The 26,438-nt window shown below is 47.0% G+C and overlaps 1 protein-coding gene across 1 annotated transcript; it reads left to right on the top strand.

Annotated features, from left to right (window-relative positions):
- Positions 1 to 1,449: 1,449 nt before the first annotated feature.
- Positions 1,450 to 20,519, top strand: LOC137342729 (uncharacterized). Its single transcript, XM_068006884.1, has 6 exons — positions 1,450 to 1,643; positions 4,132 to 4,303; positions 6,244 to 6,307; positions 7,189 to 7,267; positions 17,075 to 17,505; positions 19,304 to 20,519. Exons 1-5 carry the CDS (start codon positions 1,583 to 1,585, stop codon positions 17,491 to 17,493), a joined length of 795 nt encoding a protein of 264 aa, XP_067862985.1. The 5' UTR covers positions 1,450 to 1,582; the 3' UTR covers positions 17,494 to 17,505; positions 19,304 to 20,519.
- The last annotated feature ends 5,919 nt before the right edge of the window (positions 20,520 to 26,438 follow it).

Here is a 26,438-nt window from a genome sequence, read left to right as displayed (position 1 = left end):
ATTATCATCCATACAGATCCTCCCCAACCACTGCAGAAAGTACAGGCACCCGCAACGATACCCCAACCCCTGACGTTTATTTTGTAGAGTCTTTGGGTCCTCTCCCAATGGCCTAGTGGATGAATGTACTGCCTGGTGAGATATTGAGCTATACAGACCAGGAAAGGCCCAGGTTCCATTCCCAGTGTCGATAGGGTTAACTGATGTCAGCTAGGCTGGTGACAGGGACACTGCAATCACCCCCACTGCCCCTAAGCCCTGGTTCCTGACTGCTGTCCAGTGAACCTTGAAGGGAAGCGCAGGTGTGTGGACCCTGAGTGAGGATAAGATCGGCCTCAAGTGGGATGTCCTTCATAATTGACAAGCCCGTTGACACACAGTGATAACAACTTGCATTTATACAGCGTCTTTAACGTAGGAAAACGTCCCAAGGCGCTTCACAGCAGTGATTATCAGACAAAATTTAGATATAATAGGGCAGTGGGAGGTAGGTTTTAAGGAGCGTCTCGAGAGAGGCGAAGAGATTTAGGAAGGGAATCCCAGAGATTAGGGCCTATACCGTCGCCAATGGTGGGGCGAAGGAAGTGGGGGATGTACAAGAGGCCACATTGGGGGTAATTCTAAAAGCCAGCGCTGCCGGAAACAGTTATCAGAAAACCATGTGTGGCATGAGCCCCGATTCCTGACATGCACTGCAGATGGGGCAAAACTCCCCGCTGGCAGCACAGACTCTGAAACCCAGCCATACAAAGTCCAAGCTCACACACGAGCCCCTTAAAAATGGCGGGAGGGAGGGTTAGGTTTACATGTGTCCCTTTACTGAGGACACTGGGGCAACCCATGTCATCTTGACAGATTAAATTAGAAAACCAATTAAATAATAATTTTATTGTCCTGTCTACTATGCACTCCAGTCCCTGCGGTGCCCACTGGTCGCGGAAAGCCTTAAGTGCACCGCCAGGCACTGCGTGCCCCCTCTCCAGGACCACCCAGACGAAGCCATGGAAGAGGGGCAGACAGCCGGAGCGACCGCCCCCATGGGCCGCGTCTAGTCTGGACCTGTAAATGGCCACCTTGGTCAGGCCCAGGAGCAGACCCACAGGGAGGTCCTCTGACGTAATCCCCTCCCCGGGTGGCCAAAGATCAGGAGCGTGGGACTGAGGAGCAGCCCCTTCAAATAGCGGAACCGGAAGGATTAACTCTTTGGCGCCCAGCAGGAGACAGTGCCTTCAGGAGAGGAGGAGGAGAGTGAATGAAGAAAGATTTACCAAACACTTATTATGAAGATTGTGCCCCTTTCGTTTAAGGGAATAAACATAATTTATCCACAGGTGTGCAATTGACTGAGTTGATCATTGATTGATTGTGTCTGTCTGCTCTGGATTGATTGATTGTGCATGTTTGGCCAGCCCAACTCACTCCTTTGCACCTCAGTTTGGTGGAGCTCTCCTTATTGATCAGAACAGTCAATCTTTTCAATCAGCAGAGAAAGGAAGGGGATTGTCTGAAAGAGTAAAGTATAGGAGACAGGGGGTTGGTACGGATTATATGTGTCTGGTTCGAAGGGAGAGGAGTAGGGTTAATGATAACTTTAGAAGTGCTGGAACTCTCACTGAAGCTGTTGCCTGTCCTTGCCCTATGTGGTAAGTGTTTCCTTTGGACTAGCTGGAAGTTAAATTGATAGGTGACTGTTTATTAAATTTACTTTCTCCAACTAGGTTAAAGATAACCTGGTGTTAAGGAGATTCGAGCTGCACCTTGTTTCTAAACCCTAAAGTTAACTAGTCAGGATGGGTCTGGAATCATAGTTTGATTCTGAATTTTTAAAAAATTCTATGTTTCCAAGTCTTTAGACACAGAATTTAAGCTGGGGTGGAAATGAACTTCTGTTATGACTTTTGTTGTTTGGGTATGTAGAAATTTTCAGAGGCCTCTAGAAAAGTGGACTGTATTCCAGAAAGACAAGAATCGGGGCAAAAAAATGTTCTTCCATAAGTTACCTGCTGAAGTTTGTTCAAAGATATTGTGACCTGTCTGCTTGCTTTTGTAGAGAACCAGTAAGGTGCAACAACCTGGGAAATATGTGGAATCGGTTAAATGTTAGTGAGGTTGGACTTGCTCCTTTTCTTTGTAATGATTTAGGCTGAAGATTTGAAGCATTATTCTGGTTCTATATAATGTAAGGAATCTTACAACACCAGGTTATAGTCCAACGGTTTTATTGTTGGATTATAACCTGGTGATGTAAGATTCCTTACATTTATCAACCCCAGTCCATCACCGGCATCTCCACATCATGGTTCTATATAGGGATCCTTGTATTTTACAGAGAAACTGTCAGACAGGGGGGAGGGGGGGTCGGGGGGAGGGGGGATCGGGAGGGGGTCGGGGGGAGGGGGGGGTCGGGGGGAGGGGGGATCGGGAGGGGGTCGGGGGGAGGGGGGGTCGGGGGGAGGGGGGATCGGGAGGGGGTCGGGGGGAGGGGGGGTCGGGGGGAGGGGGGATCGGGAGGGGGTCGGGGGGAGGGGGGGTCGGGGGGATCGGGAGGGGGGAGGGGGGGGTCGGGGAGAGGGGGGATCGGGAGGGGGTCGGGGGGAGGGGGGGTCGGGGGGAGGGGGGATCGGGAGGGGGTCGGGGGGAGGGGGGGTCGGGGGGATCGGGAGGGGGGAGGGGGGGGTCGGGGAGAGGGGGGGTCGGGGGGGGGGGGAGGGAAATGGCCAAAGTAGGCTTGTTTTTATCACTTCTTCCAAAATGGCCACCTTGTATTTGCTGTTTATAAAATGACAGCTGGCTTTGGGGTTGTGCTTAACCGATTTTTGTAATGCTTTACACAAGATACTTACGGGTGAGGCAAGTAATTCGGCCCATCTTAATTCATTCACCTGGAATGACCCTACGCTCCTATACCTGGATTAGGACAGTGAAGGAAAATAATGAGCCAGGGTTCCCACTCCTGATTGTCGTCCATTGATCCTTGTTGGAAAGCATAATGGATGCAGGGTGAGGACAGGATCAGGCTATGTTGTGATGCCCACCACAATTGAATAGCCTACCAATGCTTGCTGCGTGGGCTCACACATGGAAGTATGGGGCACTTGGGGAGGTGCCTGTTGGACTGCACTCCGATAGAAATAACTTGCATTTTTATAGTGCCTTTCACAAACTCAGGACCATCCCAAATTGCTTCACGGCCAATGAAGTACATGTGAAGTGTTGCCATTACTGTAATGTAGCTAAACACGGCAGCCAATTTGTATAGGGCAGCAATTAGATTAATGACCAGATTATCTGTTTTATTGATGCTGATTTAGGGGTAATTATTGGCCAGGACACCGGGGAGGGGGGAAATCTCCCCTGCTCCTCCTTTTGAATAGTGCCACAGGATCTTTTAAGCCCAGCGGAGGTGCCTCGGTATAACGGCTCATCTGAAAGAGATCACGTCTGACAGTGCTGCACTCCCTCAGTGCTGCACTGAAGTGTCTGCCAGGATTATGTGCTCAGGTCCCTGCAGTGGGACTTGAACCTGCGACCTGCTGATTGAGAGGCTGCCTCTTTGAGTCAGCTCCTTCCGGGGAGGAGAAAATCAACCTTTGTGTTTTTTTTAATTCATTCTTGGGGTGTGGGAGTTGCTGGCAAAGCCAGCATTTATTGCCCATCCCTAATTTCCCCTGCACCTGCTGCCCTTGTCCTTCTAGGTGGTAGAGGTCGTGGGTTTGGGAGGTGCTGTCGAAGAAGCCTTGGCGAGTTGCTGCAGTGCATCCTGTAGATGGTACACACTGCAGCCACGGTGCGCCGGTGGTGGAGAGAGTGAATGTTTAAGGTGGTGGATGGGCTGCTTTGTCCTGGATGGTGTCGAGCTTTTTGTGTGTTGTTGGAGCTGCACTCGTCGGCAGAGTGTTTCCATTACACTCCTAATGCGTGCTTCGAAGGCGGTGGAGAGGCTTTGGGGAGTTGGGAAGTGAGTCATTTGCAGCCTCTGACCTGCTCTAGCAAGCACGGCATTTATGTGGCTGGTCCAGTTGAGTTTCTGGTCGATGGTGACCTCTAGGACGTGGCCGGTGAGGGATTCGGTGATGCCATTTTCTTACATGGAATGATAATTTATGGAGCTGATGCTTCTGTTATTTCTAGGGGTCTCACATGCTCAGACAACACTGCAGCCCGAGTTCTTCATGGCTCCAGCCCCTCAGAGTTTGAAGGCTGTCTCTGGCCTGTCGCACTTTCCTCAGTTGTTCCTGGCTGTGTCCATTGCTTCTCTGCTGCTGCTCATTCTGTTTGTGATCGTCTGTGCTTCCTGTAGGAGGTAGGACCATGGAATTCTTTTGGGGACAGTCAATAATACTAGGTCTGGCCTCGTAACTCTGTGTGTGTGTGTTTGGTGTGTACATTTTGGGGGTGGAGAGGAGGACAAGATTGGGTGTTGTGATGCCACCCACAGTCAAATAGCTTACTGATACTTGATTTTAGGCTCACGCATGTAAAAATGAGCATTTGAGTGATGCACTGGAGGGGCCGTAGGTTGCAGTGGAACTGTACCAGGGAGAAAGATTCGTTCCCTACTGTGCATGCTGCAAACCTTTGTATGTTCAGATCTCTGCACCTGTCGGGTATGAACAGGTTGTGCGACCAAGATCCACATAAAGTGTCACGTCCGGTGTCCTGATGGCCCCCAATGGTGGGTCCAGCCCAACGTGTTGCCGCAGAGCAGCTCGTTGAGCCGTCCCTCGGCCAGCTTTGCTGGGCAGGCAGAACAAGTGGTGACCTGTTACACCACACCATTCCCGATCGTTCCCCTTCGCACAACCAGAACCTCTTAACCTCAACCTAAACACTACGCTGTGGGTCCCACCGTGTCCGACGGAGATCCTGCGAGTTTACGTAGAATGAACAGCACAGAAACAGGCCATTCGGCCCATCTAGCCTATGCCAGTGTTTATGCTCCACACGAGCCTCCTCCCTCCCTACTTCATCTCACCCTATCAGCATATCCTTCTATTGCTTTCTCCCTCATGTGTTTATCTAGCTTCCCCTTAAATGCATCTATGGTATTCGCCTCAACTACTCCTTGTGGTAGCAAGTTCCACATTCTAACCACTCTCTGGGTAAAGAAGTTTCTCCTGAATTCCCTATTGGATTTATTAGTGAATATATTATATTTATGGCCCCTAGTTTTGGGGTCTCCCCATAAGTGAAAACATCTCCATGTCTACCCTATCAAACCCCTTCATAATTTTAAAGACCACTATTAGGAATATGGGAACAAGAGGAGGCCATTCAGCCCCTCGAGCCTGTTCCGCTATTCAGTTAGATCATGGCTGGTCTGTATCTTAACTGCATTTACTCACCTTGGTTTCCGTAACCCTTAATACCCTTGCCTAACAAAAATCTATCAATCTTAGTTTTGAAATTTTCAATTGACCCCCAGCCTCAACAGCTTTTTGGGGGGAGAGAGTTCCAGATTTCCACTCCCCTTTGTGCGAAGAAGTGCTTCCTGACATCACCCCTGAATGGCCTAACTCTGACTTTAAAGTTATGCCTCCTTGTTTTTGACTCCCACACCAGAGGAAATAGGGTGGAGAGAGAGAAACTATCAACTCTTTTTTTTAATCATCTTATGGGTTCCAATTGTCTCCAGGACAAGTGCCTGGTTTCTGGATGGCAACTGCCCACTGAGGGGTGATTGAAATGGGCAGCTCGCCATGTGGCCAGTTGTGTCCCATCATTCTCTGGTGCAGCGCATCACGAGGAGGGGTTGCCAACTCTGGTTGGACGTATTCCTGGAGGTTATCACATGACCTGCCTCCAACTACTCTGCCCCCAACCCCCGCCATTGGTCGCCCAACACGTGCCCTGCCTTCCCAAGGCCAATCAGAAACTAAACAGGCTCTTAATTACCTGATTGGATGATTCTTGACTGTCAGTCAAACAACTTTTCTTCCCGTCTCCAATATTTTTTATAATGAATGGGGGGGGAAAAAAAATATGATTTTTATCCCTGCTTTTTGCTCACAGCAGTGTCCTGGAGACTAATCTTTAATTCCTGGAGACTCCAGGACGATCCTGGAGGGTTGGCAACCCTAATCATGGGGTCTCGAGCAAGAGATCGGCTGGGCTTGTGGTCCTCAACAAAGATTAGTGAACAGTGAGCTCGCCTGTGCACAACTACAATACCCTGCTGCTGAAGATTGCAGGAAGTCGCTGCTTTGTATTAACACCCCATCCCTGCCCTTTTCTACTTTATAGACTTTCTGGAAGAGTGAGAAAAGGAGCAAGCAGTCAAGAAGAACACCTCAAAGTGGTGTATTTAGTAAGTAAGACAAATTCATGCACGTGTTCGCAGTGCAGTTACATTCAGCCTTTGATTCAGTGGATAGAATGGGTTTAGAAAGAAAGAACTTGCATTTATATAGTGCCTTGCATGACCTCAGGACGTCCCAAAGCGCTTTACAGCCAATGAAGTACTATTTGAAGTGTAGTCACCGTTGTAATGTAGGAAACACGGCAGCCAATTTGCACTCAGCAAGATCCCACATCCAGTGATGAAATAATGACCAGATAATCTGTTTTTAAGGTGTGGTTTGAGGGATAAATATTGACCAGCACACCATGGGGAGCTCCCCTGCTCTTCTTCGAATAATGCCAGGGGATCTTTTACACCCACCTGAGAGGGCACTCGGTTTAAAGTCTCACCCGAAAGGCAGCACCTCCGACAGTGCAGCACTCCCTCAGTACTGGCACTGGAGTGTCAGCCTTCACTGTGCTCAATTCTCTGGGACTTGAACCCAGAACCCTCTGACTCCGAGGCGCGCGTGCTACCCACTGAACCATGACTGATACCATTTATGTTAATTCTCAAAAGGAAGTTATTTAGTGCACGTCTCGAGAGATTTAAAGGCCAATTCCGACAGTTAGATTAACTTAGTTACTTGGCTTGTTTTTGAATTGAGAAATGTGGATGAGGGGCCGAGGCCCATAAGTCCAGAAAACCACTTAAGGTTGGTGAGAAAATGAGGTAAATCAGGAGGTAGCGATCATTGAATTGTTGGAGGATGAGAAAACTGAGGGAAGTAAGGAGTTGACGTGCTGGGGAACAATGAGCCAGAGTAGGGCTCGGAGAGATGTTAATTATTGACTAACAAAACATGAAGTAACTCTCAAACCCTATGTGTCATTCTGTTTACTCTGCAGAAGAAACAGAGCGTGCTTGTTCGACCAGAAGATGATCCATACAGGATAAACACAAATGGAGTGATTCTAAGTACAATTGGTATGTGTTGGCTGCGGTGTTTTAAAGATTTGAAATCTCTTGCTGATGCCTGATAAAAGACTAACTGTACCTGTAGCTGGATAAATCTTTATAAAGGTACTGAACTGCAGCAGACAAAACAGAGAAGTCAGTGGTGTTTTTTGGGCATTCACTTAAAAGATTAATTCTGTCTCTTGAATGAACACAAACCCCATGCAGCTGCTTTTTCTGTACGCTGTAGTTGGAGTGCCCTCTGCTGGCCCAGTAGATAAAGGAAGAATGACCTTGCATTTATATAGCGCCTTTCACGACCTCCAGACGTCCCTAAGCGTTTCACAGCCAATTAAGTACCTTTGAAGTGTAGCCACTGTAGTAATGTAGTTAATGCAGCAGCCAATTTGTGCACAGCAAGATCCCACAAACAGCAATGTGATAATGACCAGTTAATCTGTTTAGTTCCCCGGCTCTAACCGTCTCCTTTTCACCATGGATGTCCAGACCCTCCATCTCCGTCCCCCACCATGGAGGCCCAACCAGTCCCCATCCTGTACCACCAACCTTCTCCGCCTGGCTGAACTTGTTCTGGCATTGAACAACTTCTCCTTTGACTCCACTCACTTCCTCCAAATAAAAGGTGTTGCTATGGGAACCCGTATGGATCCCAGCTATGCCTGCCTTTTTGTGGGATACGTGGAACATTCCTTGTTCCAGTCCTACTCAGGTCCCCTCCCTCACCTTTTTTCCGGTACATTGATGACTATCGGTGCCGTTTCCTGCTCTCACCCCGAACTGGAAAATGTCATCAACTTTGCTTCCAATTTCCACCCCTCCCTCGCCTTCACATGGTCCATGTCCGACTCGTCCCTTCCCTTCCTCGACTTCTCTATCTCCATTTCTGGGGATAGGCTGTCAACCAATATCTATTATAAGCCCACTGACTCCCACAGCTACCTTGATTACACTTCCTCCCACCCCGCTTCCTGTAAGGACTCTATTCCCTTCTCCTAGTTTCTCCATCTCTGTCGCATCTGTTCTGACGCTGCCACCTTCCACACCAGTGCTTCTGATATGTCTTCCTTTTTCCTCAACTGAGGATTCCCCTCCACTGTAGTTCACAGGGCCCTCGACCGTGTCCGTCCCATTTCTCGCACTTCTGCCCTCACCCCTTCCTCTCCCTCCCAGCACCATGATAGGGTCCCCCTTGTCCTCACCTTCCACCCCACCAGCCTCCACCTTCAATGTATCATCCTCTGCCATTTCCGCCATCTTCAGCACTATCCCACCACCACCACCAAACGCATCTTCCCCTCCCCTTTCAGCATTCTGAAGGGACCCCTCCCTCCTTGACACCCTGGTCCACTCTTCCATCACCCCCAACACCTGCTCTCCTCCCGACAGCACCTTCCTGTGCGAGTGCAGGAGATGCAACACCTGCCCCTTCACCTCCTCCCTTCCCACTGTCCAGGGCCCCAAACACTCCTTCCAGGGGAAACAGTGATTTACTTGTACTTCTTTCAATTTACTATACTGTATTCGCTGCTCACAATGCGGTCTCCTCTACACTGGGGAAACCAAACGCAGATTGGGTGATTGCTTTGCTGAACACCTCCGCTCTGTCTGCAAGTGTGACCCTGACCTGCCGGTCGCTTGCCATTTTAATTCCCCGTCCCACTCCCACTCTGACCTCGGCCTCTTGCACTTTTCCAATGAAACTCAACGGAAGCTCGAGGAACAGCACCTCATCTTTCCATTAGGCACTTTACAACCTTCCAGATTCAACATTGATTTCAATAACTTCAAATCATAACCACTGCTCCCATTTTTTTTTTAAGACAGCAGGTGCTGGTAATGGTTCTGATGTTGCCATTTACAGCTCCTCTAGACCCATCTTTGTTTCTTTACTTGTCCCATTCCCACCCTCCTCGCCTTGCACCATCATCCCTAATCACTCCTGCCCTCCACCCTATCACGATCCTTCCCTTTTGTTCATTTCCCCCATCCCTCCCCACCCCCCATTTCCCTGGCTCTGTACTTGCTTAAAAACTTTTTAATCTTCAACTTCTTCCGGTGCTGACGAAGGGTCATCGACCTGAAATGTTAACTGTTTCTCTCTCCACAGATGCTGCCTGACTTGCTGAGTATTTCCAGCATTTTCTGTTTTCATTTCGGATTTCCAGCATCTGCAGTATTTTGCTTCTAAATCTGTTTTTAGCGCTGTCCAAGCGTCAGCTGTGCCTCGGTGGGCGGCGCGCTCTCGCCTCGGTGGGCGGCGCGCTCTCGCCTCGGTGGGCGGCGCGCTCTCGCCTCGGTGGGCGGCGCGCTCTCGCCTCGGTGGGCGGCGCGCTCTCGCCTCGGTGGGCGGCGCGCTCTCGCCTCGGTGGGCGGCGCGCTCTCGCCTCGGTGGGCGGCGCGCTCTCGCCTCGGTGGGCGGCGCGCTCTCGCCTCGGTGGGCGGCGCGCTCTCGCCTCGGTGGGCGGCGCGCTCTCGCCTCGGTGGGCGGCGCGCTCTCGCCTCGGTGGGCGGCGCGCTCTCGCCTCGGTGGGCGGCGCGCTCTCGCCTCGGTGGGCGGCGCGCTCTCGCCTCGGTGGGCGGCGCGCTCTCGCCTCGGTGGGCGGCGCGCTCTCGCCTCGGTGGGCGGCGCGCTCTCGCCTCGGTGGGCGGCGCGCTCTCGCCTCGGTGGGCGGCGCGCTCTCGCCTCGGTATCAGAAGGTCACAGTTTCAAGTCCCACTCCAGAGACTTGAGCACAAAACCTAGGCTGATTCTCCAGTGCCAGTACTGATGGAGTGCTGCACTGTCGGAGGTGCCGTCTTTCGAATGAGACGTTAAACTGAGGCCCCGTCTGCCCCCTCAGGAAGACTTGAAAGATCCCACGGCCACTATTTTGAAGAAACTAAACTTAATTTAGTTATAGCAAGTAGTGTTTTTTAGTGAATCAAGGTCACTACTGTAGTTAACATTCTCTAAATTAAGAGTAATTTAAAGGAGTAAACTCATTAAAGGGAGTAACTAACGAGCTTAATCTAAGGCATGTCGTGGCAGCAGAGCTCGCACCTGTGATATGCTCCTCCTGCACTATGTGGGAAGTCATGGACACTACAGGTGTCCCTGGCGACCATGTGTGCAGGAAGTGTGTCCAGCTACTGGCTAACTGCATTTCGGAGCTGGAGCTGCGGGTGGATTCACTGTGGAGCATCTGCGATGCTGAGATTATTGTGGATAGCACGTTCAGTGAGGTGGTCACACCGCAGGTAAAGATTACGCAGGCAGAATGGAAATGGGTGACCGCCAGGCAGAGTAAAAGGACTAGGCAGGTAGAGCAGGAGTCCCCTGGGGCCATCTCCCTCTCCAACAGATATACTGCTTTGGATACTGTTGGGGGAGATGGCTTATCAGGGGAAAGCAGCAAGAGCGAAGTTCGTGGCACCACGAGTGACTCAGCTGCACAGGGGGGGAGGAAAAAGAATGGGAGGGCAATAGTGATAGGGGATTCCATCGTAAGGGGAACAGATAGGCGTTTCTGCGGCCGCAGACGTGACTCCAGGATGGTATGTTGCCTCCCTGGTGCTAGGGTCAAGGATATCACAGAGCGGCTGCAGGACATTCTGAAGGGGGAGGGTGAACAGCCAGAGATCATGGTCCATATCGGTACCAACGACATCGGTAAAAAAGGGATGAGGTCCTGCAAGCAGAATATAGGGAGTTGGGAAATAAATTAAAAAGCAGGACCTCTATGGTAGTAATCTCAGGATTACTCCCAATGCCATGTGCTAGCGAGAGCAGAAATAGGAGAATAGACCAGATGAATGCGTGGCTTGAGAGATGGTGTAGGAGGGAGGGGTTTAAATTCCTGAGGCATTGGGACCGATTCTGGGAAAGGCGGGACCTGTACAAGCTGGACGGGTTGCACCCAAGCAGAACCGGGACCAATATCCTCAGGGCATTTGCTAGTTCTGTTAGGGAGGGTTTAAACTAGTATGGCAGGGGGATGGGAACCAAAGGGCAGGTACAGATGGGACAAATTCAGACCAGGAAACGGGAAGCAGAAAAGCAGTTAGTGACGTTGTTAGTGACTCAGAAAGGCAAAAGAAGCAAAGGTTAAATAGTGTTCAGCACAGGAATTTGACGGGGTTAAAGGGTATATACTTCAATGCAAGGAGTATTACAGACAAAGCAGATGAGCTAAGGGCACAGATAGACACATGGCAGCATGATATCATTGCTATAATGGAAACCTGGCTTAAAGAGGGGGATAATTGGCAGCTCAATATCCCTGGATAGAGTTTTTAGGCAGGATAGAGTGGGTCATTTTTAAAAAAAAAGGGGGGGGGTAGCATTATTGGTTAAAGAATCAATTACAGTTGTGAGAAGGGATGATCTGCTAAATGGATCATCAATCGAGGCCATATGGGTTGAGCTAAGAAATAAAAAAAAGGGGCAGTCACACTACTAGGAGTGAACTATAGACCCCCGAATAGCGAAAGGGAGATAGAAGAACAAATATGTAGGCAAATCTCTGAGTGCAAAAATAAGAGGGCAATTATAGTAGGGGACTTCAACTAACTACCCTAACATCAACTGGAATTCAAACAGTGTGAGGGACACAGAGGCTGCAAATTTTTGATTGGTGTCCAGGAGAACTACTTTAGCCAGTACGTGACAAGCCCAACAAGAGGGGATGCAATTCTAGATTTAGTCCTGGGAAATGAAGATGGGCAAGTGGGTGAAGTGACAGTGGGTGACCATATTGGGGATAGTGACCACAGTTTGGTTAGTTTTAGCATTATTATGGAAAAGGACAGAGTTAAATCAGGAGTAAACGTTTTAAATTGGGGGAAGGCAAATTTTACAGAACGAAGAGGTGATTTGGCAGAAGTGAACTGGACATAACTACTTGAGGAGAAATCAGTGGCAAGCCAGTGGGAGGCACTAAAAAGTGAAATTCTACAGGTACAATGCAGACACGTCCCCTCAAAGAAAAAGGGTGGCACTGCCGAATTTAGAGCCCTCTGGTTGTCTAGAAGTATACAGGGCAAGATAAAGCAGAAAAAGAAAGCTTATGACTGTCACAGAAAACTAAATACTGCAGAAAGCCTAGAGGAGTATAGAAAGTACAGGGATCATGTAAAAAAGGAAATAAGGAAAGCAAAGAGAGGGCATGAAAAAATATTAGCTAGTAAGATTAAAGAAAACCCAAAGATGTTTTATCAGTACATTAAGAACAAGAGGATAGCTAAGGAAAAGGTGGGACCTATCAGGGATGATAAGGGTAACTTGTGTGTAGAAGCAGAGGATGTGGGTAGGGTTTGAAATGAATATTTTGTCTCCGTATTCACAAAGGAAAGGGATGATCCGGACGTAGTAGTTAAAGAGGAGAGGTGTGAAATATTGGATAAGGTAAACATAACGAGAGAGGAAGTACGAGAGGGACTAGAATCCTTGAAAGTTGATAAGTCACCAGGGCCGGATGGATTGTTTCCCTGGCTATTGAAGGAAGCCAGGGAGGAAATAGCGGATGCTCTGAGGATCATTTTCCAATCCTCACTAGATACAGGGGAGGTACCTGAGGAGTGGAAGACTGCAAACGTAGTACCATTGTTTAAAAAGGGTACGAGGGAAAGGCCGAACAATTATAGGCCGGTCAGTCTTACCTCGGTGGTGGGCAAACTATTAGAATCAATACTGAGAGATAGGATAAACTGTCACTTGGAAAGGCATGGTTTACTCAGGGATAGTCAGCATGGATTTGTTCAGGGAAGGTCATTCCTTACAAATCTGATTAAATTCTTTGAGGAAGTGACAAGGAGGATTGATGAGGGTAGTGCAGTGGATGTTGTCTATATGGATTTTAGTAAGGCATTTGACAAGGTCCCACATGGCAGACTGGTCAGAAAGGTAAAAGCCCATGGGATACAGGGAAATGTGGCAAATTGGATCCAAAATTGGCTCAGTAACAGGAAACAAAGGGTAAAAGTCGATGGATGTCTTTGTGAATGGAAATCCATTTCCAGTGGTGTGCCACAGGGCTCAGTTTTGGGTCCCTTGCTGTTTGTGGTATATATTAATGATTTGGACTTGAATGTAGGGGGCATGATTGGTAAATTTGCAGATGACACAAAAATTGGCTGGGTAGTTGATAGTGAAGAGGATAGCTGTAGACTCCAAGAAGATATCAATGGGTTGGTGGAGTGGGCAGAAAATTGGCAAATGGAGTTCAACCCGGAGAAGTGTGAGGTAATGCACTTCAGGAGGGCAAACAGTAAAAGGGAATACGCAGTAAACGGGAATATATTGAGAGGGGTAGAGGAAGTGAGAGACCTTGGAGTGCATGTGCACAGGTCCCTGAAGGTGGCAGTACAGGTAGATAAGGTTGTGAAGAAGGCATACGGAATGCTCTCCGTTATTAGCCGAGGTATAGAATACAAAAGCAGGGATGTAATGGCAGAACTGTATAAAACGCTGGTAAGGCTACAGCTGGAGTATTGTGCGCAGTTCTGGTCACCACATTACAGGAAGGATGTAATTGCTCTGGAGAGAGTGCAGAGAAGATTTACAAGAATGTTGCCAGGACTTGAAAATTGCAGCTACGAGGAGAGATTGGATAGGCTGCGGTTGTTTTCCTTGGAGCAGAGGAGGCTGAGGGGAGACTTGATTGAGGTGTACAAAATTATGAGGGGCCCAGATAGAGTAGACAGGAAGTACCTGTTTCCCCTAGCGGAGAGTTCAAGAACTAGAGGACAGAGATTTAAGCTGATTGGCGGAAGGATTAGAGGGGGCATGAGGAAAAACTTTTTTACCCAGAGGGTGGTGGGTGTATGGAATTTGCTGCTCGAACTGGTGGTAGAGGCAGGGACCCTCAACTCTTTTTTTTAAAAAGTACCTGGACCTGGACCTGCACCTATCTCATCCAAATGGCGGCTCTTCTGACAGTGCAGCACTCCCTCAGAACTGCGTCGGGAGTGTCGGCATAGAATTTTGTGCTCAAGTCTCTGGAGTGGGATTCAAACCTATAACCTTTTGACTCAGACGAGAGTGCTGCCCACTGAGCCACGGCTGCCTCTGGATGTGTAATACTGAGCCATACAGTCAGTGCTGACGTGGCCGATCACGGGTAGAGTAGCAGTCGGCAATGCAACGACAGGTTTTGGCATTTCTGGCCAGGAAAAGAATAATCGGCCACCATTCTCGTACCTGATCCCTATCTGGGAATCCTGCTGGAAAGTATGGATGTTGGGTGAAGACAGGTCTGTAGGTCAGCTATAATTCCCTCCATGTTCAGGGAGCTGGACAACATTCACACCTAGGCTCACTCATGAAGAGCTGCAACTTGGGCCAAGGCACAGGCAGGTTGCGGGCACCTCTGGAATTGGACCCCAGCAAGAGCTGGCGCCTTCAGTGGCGGAAGGATGACATTGAATCCACAGCGTAGAAACAGGCCATTTGGCCCAACTGGCCTATGCCAGTGTTAATGCTCCACAGAGCCTCCTCCCACTCTAATTACCTCTTCCCACCCTGCCCCCATATCCTTCTATTCCCTTCTCCCTCATGTATGCATCAATGCTGTCTGCTGTACCCACTCCATGTGGCAGCGAGTTCCACATTCTTTCACTCTTTGTGTAAAGAAATTCCTCCTAAAGTCTTAATTTGATCAGTTAGTGGCTATTGCATATCTGTGCCCCCCCCCCCCGTTTTGTAAACAGTTTCTCCACATCCACTCTATCGAACCCCTTCATAATTTCAAAGACCTCTATCAGATCTTAGTTTTTTCCTTTCCAGAGAAATCAACCCCAAGCCAGTTCAACCTTTGCTGTTAGTTGTAAGTGTTTCAGTGGAGAGAAGGTTACCTTGAGACATCTGACCTTTTAGGGCCTTGTCCCCAGTTGTACCTGATTGTTACACCATCTGATGTTAAATTTGGTTCCTAGCAACATAGGGACAGGAGGAGGTCATTCAGCCCCTCGAGCCTGTTCCGCTATTCAATTAGATCATGGCTGATCTGTATCTCAACTCAATTTACCCGCCTTGGTCCCATTACCTTTAATACCTCGCGTAACAAAAAACTATCAATTTTAGTTTTGAAATTTTCAATTGACCCCCAGGCTCAACAGCTTTTTGGGGAGAGAGTTCCAGATTTCCACTCCCCTTTGTGTGAAGAAGTGCTTCCTGACATCACCCCTGAACGGCCTAGCTCTAATTTTAAGGTTATGCCCCCTTGTTCTGGACTCCCCCCACCAGAGGAAATAGTTTCTCTATCTACCCTATCAAATCCTTTAATCATCTTAAACACCTCAATCAGATCACCTCTTAATCTTCTATACCCAAGGGAATACAAGCCCAACCTGTCCTCATAATTTAACCCTTTTAACCCCGGTACCATTCTGGTGAATCTGCGCTGCACCCCCTCCAAGGCCAATATATCCTTCCCGAGGTGCCGTGCCCTGAACTGAACGCTTAGGAACAGGAGTAGGCCATTCAGCCCTTCGTGCCTACTCCGCCATTTGATAAGATCATGGCTGATCTGTGATCTAACTCCATATACCTGCCTTTGGCCCATATCCCTTAATACCTTTGGTTGCCAAAAAGCTATCTATTTCAGATTTAAATTTAGCAATTGAGCTAGTATCAATTGCCGTTTGCGGAAGAGAGTTCCAAACTTCTACCACCCTTTGTGTGTAGAAATGTTTTCTAATCTCATTCCTGAAAGGTCTGGCTCTAATTTTTAGACTGTGCCCCCTACTCCTAAAATCCCCAACCAGCGGAAATAGTTTCTCTCTATCCACCCTATCCGTTCCCCTTAATATCTTATAAACTTCGATCAGATCACCCCTTAACCTTCTCAACTCCAGAGAATACAACCCCAATTTGTGTAATTTCTCCTCTTAACTTAACCCTTGAAGTCCGGGTATCATTCTAGTAAACCTACGCTGCACTCCCTCCAAGACCAATATGTCCTTCCGAAGGTGCGGTGCCCAGAACTGCTCACAGTACTCCAGGTGCGGTCTAACCAGGGTTTTGTATAGCTGCAGCATAACTTCTGCCCCCTTGTACTCTAGTCTTCTAGATATAAAGGCCAGCATTCCATTAGCCTTATTGATTATTTTCTGCACCTGTTCATGACACTTCAATGATCTATGTACCTGAACCGCTAAGTCCCTTTGGACATCCACTGTTTTTTAACTTTTTACCATTTAGAAAGTACTCTGTTCTATCCTTTTTTGATCCAAAGTGGATGACCTCACATTTGTCTACATTGAATTCCATTTGCCACAGTTTTGCCCATTCACCTAATTTATCAATATCGCTTTGTAATTTTATGTTTTCATCTACACTGCCTACAATGCCACCAATCTTTGTGTCATCGGCAAACTTAGATATGAGACTTTCTATGCCTTCATCTAAGTCATTAATAAATATTGTGACTAATTGAGGCCCCAAGACAGATCCCTGCAGGACTCCATTAGTCACATCCTGCCAATGTGAGTACCTTCCCATTATCCCTACTCTCTGTCGCCTTTCGCTCAGCCAACTTCTTAACCAAGTCTGTACTTTATTCAGACTTTGAAATTTCTCTAGTAAGAAATGCCTGGAGATGTTATGTCCTGGCTACGATGTTGTCTTTGTACTTTTCTGAAGTAAAAGGCATCTAAGATGATCATCAGTGGCTCCCCAAGATGGCTGTGTGTAAAGGCACCGTGTTGACAACACGATCAGGGAGAAATGCCACAAGATAAACATCCAACCGTGGTGACTGTCCTCATAACTTGTTAGTGTGTCCATTTCTAGAAGATGTGAATGGCTAATGACTGAAAACTGATCCTTTGCCCCCACAGTCCAACAGACGGGAAATGTGGGCGATGAATCCCAAAATGCCCAACGTATCCCAAATATTCCGTTGGCCAGTCCAGTAGAGATTGAAGACGGCAGTGGCGATAGCTTGTATGAAGTGGTGAAAGACGTCCCGGTGAACACGTGGATGTCTGAGCAGGTGAGTCCAGAGCAACAGAGCCCGGAGTCCACGATCCCATATGAGGAAATGGTCTCGACAGAACCAAGGGGGATGGATGGATGCAGCAATGAGAACAAGGAGTCGATGGAAGGTGCACCAATCTATGCAAAAGTGGTCAAACAGAGGAACAAAGAGTGCCAGCCACAGATTCAAGAGAAGCCTGAAGCTACAGTTGAAGGGGCGATGGATGAGCCTCCACCAGTCCCAGACAAGCACTTGGATGATGAAGATGCAGCACAGTGATGAAGGTATCAGGTAAAAAACTTTCACCAGTGCAGTTTCATCAGCTGTTTTTTTTAAGACATTTACAGGTAGGGTAATTTGGCACCAAATCTTAAACATCTACTCTCTCTACCACCAGTGCACCATGGCTAGAGTGTGTGCTATCCAAGGCTTCTTCAGTCGCACCTCCCATACCCATGACCTCCATTGCCTAAAAGGTCAAGGGCAATGGGTGCATGGGAACACCCTCGCCTCCAGGTTCCCCTCCAAGTCACACACCATCCTGACTTGGAAAAATATCGCCGTTCCTTCATCGTCACTGGGTCAAAATCCTACCCAACAGCATTGTTGGAGAAACCTTCACCACATGGACTGCAGGGGTTCAAGCAGAAGGCTCACCATCACCACCTCAGGGCAACTAGGGATGGGCAATAAATGTCAGCCTTACCAACGATGCCCACATCTCGAAAATGAATAATTTAAAAACAACTAAACCAGTAATCTCACTCTTGAGACCATAGGGTGGTGGGGAAAGTGGAAAATGTCTCACTGGTGCAGTAGGGATGCTCCTTCAGTTGTGTCTGAGGTACATTTTAGGTACGAGCTTCATTCAGAGTCTCACGGTGCTGTACCTGGGCCGGGAATGCTTGATGTAAATATAAGAGGCACAGTCACTTTTTTTCAAAAAAAAAGTCCAATTTTGCCATTTCTGTGCCCCAGGATGTGGAGACATTGTCTATTTAGAGATTTCAATCCATTTAAATGATCAGTAAAGCTCAGAACTTGATCCCTGGGAAGGGCCAGTGATTTTATATCTTTGATCTGTTCGGAAACTGGCATTTCTGGGAATTTATAAGCAGAGCGCCACAAACGGTGGGTGTGGAAATTCACAAGGCTGAGTTGTGCCCATCAGATCTCCTGCCTGGCTGCGACCCCTGTGCTCTGCCCTCCTGGTTTTTGTAAACAATTTTACAACACCAAGTTATAGTCCAGCAATTTTATTTTAAATTCACAAGCTTTCGGAGGCTTCCTCCTTCCTCAGGTGAACGTTGTTGGAAAATGGTGTTGTAAAATTGTTTACAATTGTCAACCCCAGTCCATCACCGGCATCGCCACACTCTGGTTTTTGGACTTGAGAAAAAGTTGCAATACCAATTAAATTATCTCTGATTTTTAGCTCCACAAATTTGAAAGAGAAGGCACGATACGTGGCCGAGGTTGGAGGGTGTCCTATGCAGGAGTTTTTTGTGTTACGCTGGAAATTTGCACTAACTTTATAACAGTTTAAGAATGTTGGTCATTTTTCACACCCCTTTGGATCGGATCTGAGATCTCGATGCATCCTTGGTATCAAAGCTGGGGGTTGGGGGGTAGGAGGAATACTGTGAGGTGTTGGTAACATGTCCTTTAGGGTTGCCAACTCTAGTTGGACGTATTCCTGGAGGCTTCATCACATGACATCCTGCCTCTAACCGTCCTGCCGTTGTTGATGGGACATGTCCATCCTCGCTAGGTACCGCCTTCCCACAGCCAATTGGAGAACAAACAGTCCCAATTGGATCATTCTTGACTTGTCAGACAGACTTTTTTTTCCCCCCCAATTTCAATGTTTTTATAACTAATAAATGAAAGTGTTCAAAGAAAATGGGGGAGGGGGAAAGAAGTTCTCTTTACACCCCTATGGTTTTTCTCCCTGGGGGTTGCTCGCAGCAGTGTCCAAGAGATTAATCTTTAATTCTTGGAGACTCCAGGACAATCGTGGAGGGTTGGCAGCCCTAATGTCCTTCCATATCAGCCTCGTAAAAATAAGTGTGTCTTATGTTCTTTTCAGGGTTATGCTCCCAACTGAAGAATGCATCCAGCTGTTTGTACTGACTTTCACTTGTGAACACTACACCTCCATAGTGAAAATACTGCGACACTGAACAATATATTTAACTACTGGAGAAGCCCACGGTAAACTCTGCTTGAACATTTTACTGTCAACGATACATTGAGCACTTTTTTGTAGGCTGATACTATTGAATCCCTGTGCAGTCCTGTTGTATAAACCTGTCCAATAGTGTTCAGTCTTGTTGTATACTCCCTGTCGCAGCCTGAGTCAGAAGATCGTGGGTTCAAGACTCGCTCCAGGACTTGACAATAGAATGTTGGCTGACTCTCTGGAGTGCTGCATTGTTGGAGGTGCCTTCCTTTTCGATTTTGAAACGCTAAATCTCAGGCCACATCTGCCTGGATGATAAAAGTCATACGTCACGATTCGAAGCAGAGCTGGGAGTTCTCCTAATGTCCTCCCTCAACCAATACAACCAAAAACACACTAACTTGTTTTTCATCTCATTGCTGTTTATGGGATCTTGCTGAATGCAAAATGGTTGCTGTATTTGCCTACATACAACAACCACTGCCTTTCAGTGTAATTCATTGTATATAAAATGTTCGGACACGTTTAATGGGATGATGCGCTATATAAATGAAAGTCTTTCTATTTTTGTTTGCAAAGTCTGTATACTTTGTGTATTTTTTTTATATGTGTATATAATATAATTAGTAGAACTCCCTGATGGTTCAGCTGCTTAAGACTGAGCCATACAAAGCTGGGATGATTCTGGGTTCAATCCCTGGCCTGTGCTTGGTTGGTTGATCTCAGACAGGGCAGAAGTAGGGGTGCTATGATTGGCCTCAGCACCTCCTGGGTTAAGGGGTGCAGAGGAGCCGAGCACTTGCTCCTGATCATCGGGGTGCGGTCAGGATCCGATGTAATGCCCTTCACAGTCCAATTGCCTGCCTTCACTCATGGTCCAAGCTGACACTTGAGAACATGAACACTTGGGTGGGGTATGCGGAACTGTACCCCAGCAGGCGTCCGAGCTTCCAGGAGAGAGAATGGGGGAGTAGGGTGAATGTTTTGTTGGATGGTGCAGTTGAACCCATGTGTATATAAGTCTATCGTGCAATGATGCAACCAATCTTGTTACGCACTCTGTTTCACCTTTATAACAGGATTACGCAACATATTAATAAAGTCTTTTGTATTTTGAAGGAGATTTTCCACTGTCTGCTTCTCTATATAAACTTCCTGTGGTATATTTTACTCCATTCACTATTCAGTGGAAATTGCTGAACAAGTGCTTGGGACTAGGAGGGGAATGGGAAAGGAGAGTAACTCTAAAGGAGATAGTGAAGTTTGTGAAGGATATTTGTTGTTCATGTGTCCAGAGAACAATTAGTTACACTAGTGAGCATGCATGAGAGTTGGAGTGCCTTACTGATAGGATTAATATGTAAGCTCATGTACTTATGTACTAACTACATGAAACTGGAACACGCTTATGTAATCTCATGCTTACATTGCGTGATTAACCTTATAAAGGTACTGCACACCGGTGCACTTTAGGAACTCTACCTAGTCTTGCATAGGGCTAGTGTGACAGGTCAGAGGATGCAGTTTATGAACCCCCGATGAGTTCTTTGCTCGTGAGTTTAATTGACGTTAATCTCATGAGCACTGCATGTACAGTCGCCACCACTTAAAGCGTTCACGTTTAAAGCAGGCAGTTGCTTATGTCAGCCAAAAAGCAATCACCATTACCTATTTGCAGTAATATCAATTTCAAAGTTGCCATTTATTTCAGGCAGAAACAGCTTTGCTGACTAGTTCACATCTCATTAAGGTGCACTGAATGCAAGAACAAACATAAGTAAATAAATAACACCTCGCTAATGTTCAATTATCTCCATTTGTGGGGGAGACCAAAACTAGGAGCCATAAATTTAAGATAGTCACTAATAAATCCAATAGGGAATTCAGGAGAAACTTCTTTACCCAGAGAGTGGTTACAATTTGGAACTCGCTACCACAAAGAATCGTTGAGGTGAATAGCATTAGTGCATTTAAGGGGAAGCTAGATAAGTACATGAGGGAGAAAGGAATAGAAGGATATAGTGATAGGGTTAGATGAAGTAGGGAGGGAGGAGGCTTGTGTGGAGCATAGACCTGTTGGGCCGAATGGCCTGTTTCTGTGCTGTACGTTCTATGTAAGGGTTAGGTTAGGGGGGTGCAGGCAGGAGGGTGGTGGTTTTCCCCCCCCCTTGTGTTCATCTGAAAAACACAAGCCAGTCTGTGTGATTGCAACAGAATCAGTCTTGGTGTGCCATCTCCCTGTCCATTGGAAGCGGGGGACCCCATTGGAGGGCTCTCTGCACGGGAGTCCTCCCCTGCACTGTTGGGGGTCTGGGGTGGAGAGTGTTGCACGGAGCAGTACCGACAAATAAGCTTTTAGTTCACTTCACAGCCCGTGACTTCTGCGGCCTGGATGAGTCCGTGTATCACATTTATACGGAGTGTGAGATTGCAGCCCCTCTTCCACTATTTGAAGGGTCTGCTCCTCAACTTCAGGCTCCACTTCAGTCCCACGCTCCTGATCTTTGGCTACCCTGGCCAAGGTGGCCATCCACAGGTCCAGGTTGGGACCTAGGGGCAGTCGCTTTGCCTGTCTGCCTCTGCCTCTCTTCCGTGGTCTTGTCCATGCCCGGGTGGCCCTGGCGAGGGAGCACGCGGTGTCTGCTCGTACGCTTGAGGCCTTCCACGACCGGTGGGCACCGTACGCACTGGAGTATGTAGTTAACATCGGTAACAACATTATGATTTAATTTGATAAGTTTCCTTTTTCTTTGATATGATTTGGGTGTTTATTGTTTGTGCCCCTCTTAAAAAAAAAAAGGGGGCACTTTTGTTAGATTTCTATTATTTTGGGTTGATGACACTGGGACAATGTCTACTTGCAGGGTTTATTAAAAAAGAGGCAACAGAATCAGCATATTAAAATAGGCCTTGCCTATAATTTGATTAGCCCAGGATCAAAAGCTTACTGGGCTTTGGCCAGGCACACTAGTGTTCCAAAGCAGTTCTTAAACATCCTCTTAACCTGTTACAACGCTAAGACAGGATGGAGATCCACCTTCAGTGTGGTTGAAGGACAATGTTAATGTGTCTGTGATGATAATAGAGGTTTTGTCCCCTCAGATATGTGGGATCGGCTCAGATCCTGGCTCCCACCTTTGGAGCAGTAAGGGAGGCTTGCCTGGTCCAGGAGTGCTATTAGGGATACGGGGTTAGGGGTTTGAAACCACTCTGCTGATTGCAATTAGGGCTGGCTCTTTGGACCAGCCTGAGATCTGCCTGTGCGTTCCTGGAAACCTCCATCTTGCTGCACGACGGACAGATGTTTGTTAGGCAAGGGTATGAGGGGTTACTGAACCAAGGCGGGTAGATGCAGTTAAGATACAGATCGGCCGTGATCTAATTGAATGGCGGAACAGGCTCGAGGGGCTGAAAGGCCTCAGCGTGTTCCTGGTAGCAGCAGTACCAGGCTGTCGATGCGTTTTACCTGTGACATTCTATATGGGAAAAGTTTCTAAACTGAATGTTAATTTTGTAGTTTGTAATGTTCTCGGAGATCAGTTGGAACTGCTTTGTGATGTCGCGTTACCACTGTGATGTCACAGCTGTGGAGAAACGATTTTTCACTTCACCAGTCCTTTGCCCACAAAGCAACGTGGGGACGCGGTTAATACACAACTTTCAATTGAATCTGGTGAAGCGTTTTCTCCGCACAGTAACGTTGGCTCTGAGCTTAATTCACTACCAAACGGTAAGTCTTTCCTCTCCCTATATTGTAAAGGCACATTTTCCAGGTAGGAAGGCAGCATTTCAGGTTTATTTTCTGTTTTCTCTTCCACCATTTTTCTCCCCCCTCCTCTCCTGAAGGCGTTGACTGGTGCTGGCGTTTAGCTTCCATAGGAACTGCCAACCCTCTTGTAACCTAGTCCAAGAGGCCATTCTTCCACATGTGAGCTTAGTCACTGAAAGCTGGCGGGCTAATTGGCTGGATGGAATATCTGAGCTGAGGCTGAGCCGAGCCTGCCTGAAGGCCACAAAAATGCATTTACAGCAGGACTCACTAGATACCGATGAGTCGTAACCTCGGCTGAATTTTCCTCTCCCTCGTTCAGTGACACTGAGGCCAATTGTAGCACCAGTAAAGAAAGAAAGAACTTGTGTTTATGTAGCGCTTTCACAACCTCAGGAAGTCCCAAAGCGCTTCACAGCCAATTAAGTACTTTTGAGGTGTTAAACTGAGGCCCCGTCTGCACTATTTCAAAGAAGAGCAGGGGAGTTCTCCCTGGTGTCCTGGCCAATATTTATCCCTCAACCAACATCAGATTATCTGGTCATTATCACATCGCTGTTTGCGGGATCTTGCTGTGTGCAAATTGGCTGCCGCGTTTCCCTACACTACAACAGTGACCACACTTCTAAAGTACTTCATTGGCTGTGAAGTGTTTTAGGATGTCCTGAGGTCGTGAAAGGCACTATATAAATGCAAGTCTTTCTTTAATGCAGTGTATTATGGTGCTGCTAAAGTGCGTCTATGTTTAATTTGGAGTATTATGGCTAAAGGTGCATCTCCTTCGTCAATTGGAGACATTTCTTCATGTTAGTTAGAGGTGGGGGGTTCCTTTTTAATATTTCTTAAGCATGACTTAGAAATTTGCATGCAAAACATTGTGGTGGATCTATCTCAAAGCTTTATTTGTATCAGATCTATTTATAGAAGATGGCAGCTACCTTATATAATGGTGGTTTGGCAACTAGCAGTAGATGTGAATGAATAAACTGGGACTTTATAAGATGGTTGTGTTGTTCTGATGGGATTTGTTACTTTTAATTTACTCCAGCTGTTGCTAACTTTGTGAAACAGAATCATTAAATTGGATGGCTCAATCTTACAGTAACAAATCAGAACTTTTTTAATTACTTTGTTGCGACCTTGTCACTATTTTTGTTGATCACTTTGGGAAAGCTTGAAATTATGGTAATAATTCATGTATGACACATACACTCATAGCATACATGTTAGCCTGGTCACTTTCCAAGATAAACAGGTGGAAAAATTCAATTCAAGATCTTTCCATGTGATTCAGAATTCGGGTTTTGGGCTCCTTTCTCAATGTAAATTGGTGCACACAGATGCAGAGAATAATAGTACTGTAAAAAATTGTAGTCGTGTAACAAGCAAGTGTTCAATCTATGGAACAGTGGAGGAGAGCTTTGGGAACCATAGGTCTAAAGTCACCTATTCCTCCCAAGCATGTTACACTCACCACATGTCACATCTCAAATTACTGTGTGTGTGTGTGTGTGTGTGTGTATATATATATATATATATATATATATATTTATTTATTTTACTAGGGGCCATAAATATAAGATAGTCACTAATAAATCACTATTTCACAAATCTACCTCTCTCTCCTCCTTTTAAGATGCTCCTTAAAACCTACCTCTTTTGACCAAGCTTTTGGTCACCTGTCCAAATATCTCCTTATGTGGCTCAGTGTCGGTTTTTGTCTGATTATGTTCCTGTGAAGCGCCTTGGGACGTTTTACTACTTTAAAGGTACTATATAAATGTGAGGTGGTGTTGTAATAAATCCAATAAGGAATTCAGGAGAAACTTCTTTGCTTAGAAACTTGCTGCCATATGTATAGCATAGATGCATTTAAGGGGAAGCTAGATAAGTACATGAAAGAAAAAGGACTTGCATTTATATAGCACCTTTCATGACCTCAGGCCGTCCTAAAGCGCTTTACAGCCTATGAAGTACTTTTGAAGCATAGTCACTGTTGTAATGTAGGAAACACGGCAGCCAAATTACACACAGCAAGATCCCACACACAGCAACATGATAGAATCCAGATAATTTTTTTTTTAAGTGATGTCAGTTGAGCGATAAATATTGGCCGGAACACTCCACTGCCCTTCTTTGAAATAGTGCCATGGGATCTTTCACATCCACTTGAGACGGCAGACGGGGCCTCGGTTTAACGTCTCATCCGAAAGACAGCGCCTCCGGCAGCACAGCACTCCCTCAGAATGGCACCGGGTGTGTTATCCTAGAGGTGATCCAACAAAGGTTCACTAGATTGATTCCTGGGATAGGAGGGTTGTCCTATGAGGAGAGATTGAGTAAAAAGGGCCTATATTCTCTGGAGTTTAGAAGAATGAGAGGTGATCTCATTGAAACATATAAGATTCTGAGGGGGCTTGACAGGGTAGATGCTGAGAGATTGTTTCCCCTGGCTAGAGAGTGGAGAACTAGGGGGCATAGCCGCAGGATAAGAGGTCGGCCATTTAAGACTGAGATGAGGAGGAATTTCTTCCCCCAGAGGGTTGTGAATGCTGAGATCGATAGATATTTGGACTCTAGGGAAATCAAGGGATATGTGGATCGGGCAGGAAAGTGGACTTGAGGTTGAAGATCAGCTATGATCCGATTGAATGACGGAGCAGGCTCATGGGGCCGTATGGCCTACTCCTGCTAATTCTTATGTTCATATGATTTTGGATCTGGAGTGATTATGATCTGGAGTGGGACTTGAACACACAACCTTCTGACTCAGAGGCGAGACTGTCACCGCTGACACTTGTGAGGGATTTGTAAACAATTTTACAACACCAAGTTATAGTCCAACAAATTTATTTTAAATTTCACAAGCTTTCGGAGGCTTCCTCCTTCCTCAGGTGAATGGTGTGGGGAAGGAGGAAGCCTCCAAAAGCTTGTGAAATTTAAAATAAATTTGTTGGACTAAACTTGGTGTTGTAAAATTGTTTACAATTATCAACCCCAGTCCATCACCGGTATCTCCACATCACTTGTGAGGGAGAAAGGGAAGAAGGGTATGCTCCTGGGTTTAAATGAAGTAAGGTGGGAGAAGGCTCCTGTTGGGCCGAATGGCCTCATCCTCTGTGCCTCACCTGGCGGTTACACCTGGGCTGGGTTGTACCAATGCCGGTCAGTAATTAGGGGAACACCGTGCTCTTTTAATAAAACCTCAAGGCGAAGTGAGGTTGAAAAAAACATTCTATGGCGCTATTTCGATAATATTTATCATCAACTACT

The sequence above is a fragment of the Heptranchias perlo genome, chromosome 26, assembly GCF_035084215.1.
Source record: "Heptranchias perlo isolate sHepPer1 chromosome 26, sHepPer1.hap1, whole genome shotgun sequence".
Taxonomy (NCBI): domain Eukaryota; kingdom Metazoa; phylum Chordata; class Chondrichthyes; order Hexanchiformes; family Hexanchidae; genus Heptranchias; species Heptranchias perlo.
Note: the sequence above shows the minus strand (reverse complement) of the source record. Positions and strands in the feature narration are given on the sequence as shown.

Excerpts from the sequence above, each read along its gene's own strand:
- LOC137342729 (XM_068006884.1), top strand. The coding sequence starts at position 1,583 with ATGATAACTTTAGAAGTGCTGGAACTCTCACTGAAGCTGTTGCCTGTC. Across the intron at positions 1,644-4,131 it reads GCCTGTCCTTGCCCTATGTG|GGGTCTCACATGCTCAGACA; the intron begins GTAAGTGTTTCC and ends TGTTATTTCTAG. Across the intron at positions 6,308-7,188 it reads ACCTCAAAGTGGTGTATTTA|AAGAAACAGAGCGTGCTTGT; the intron begins GTAAGTAAGACA and ends TTTACTCTGCAG.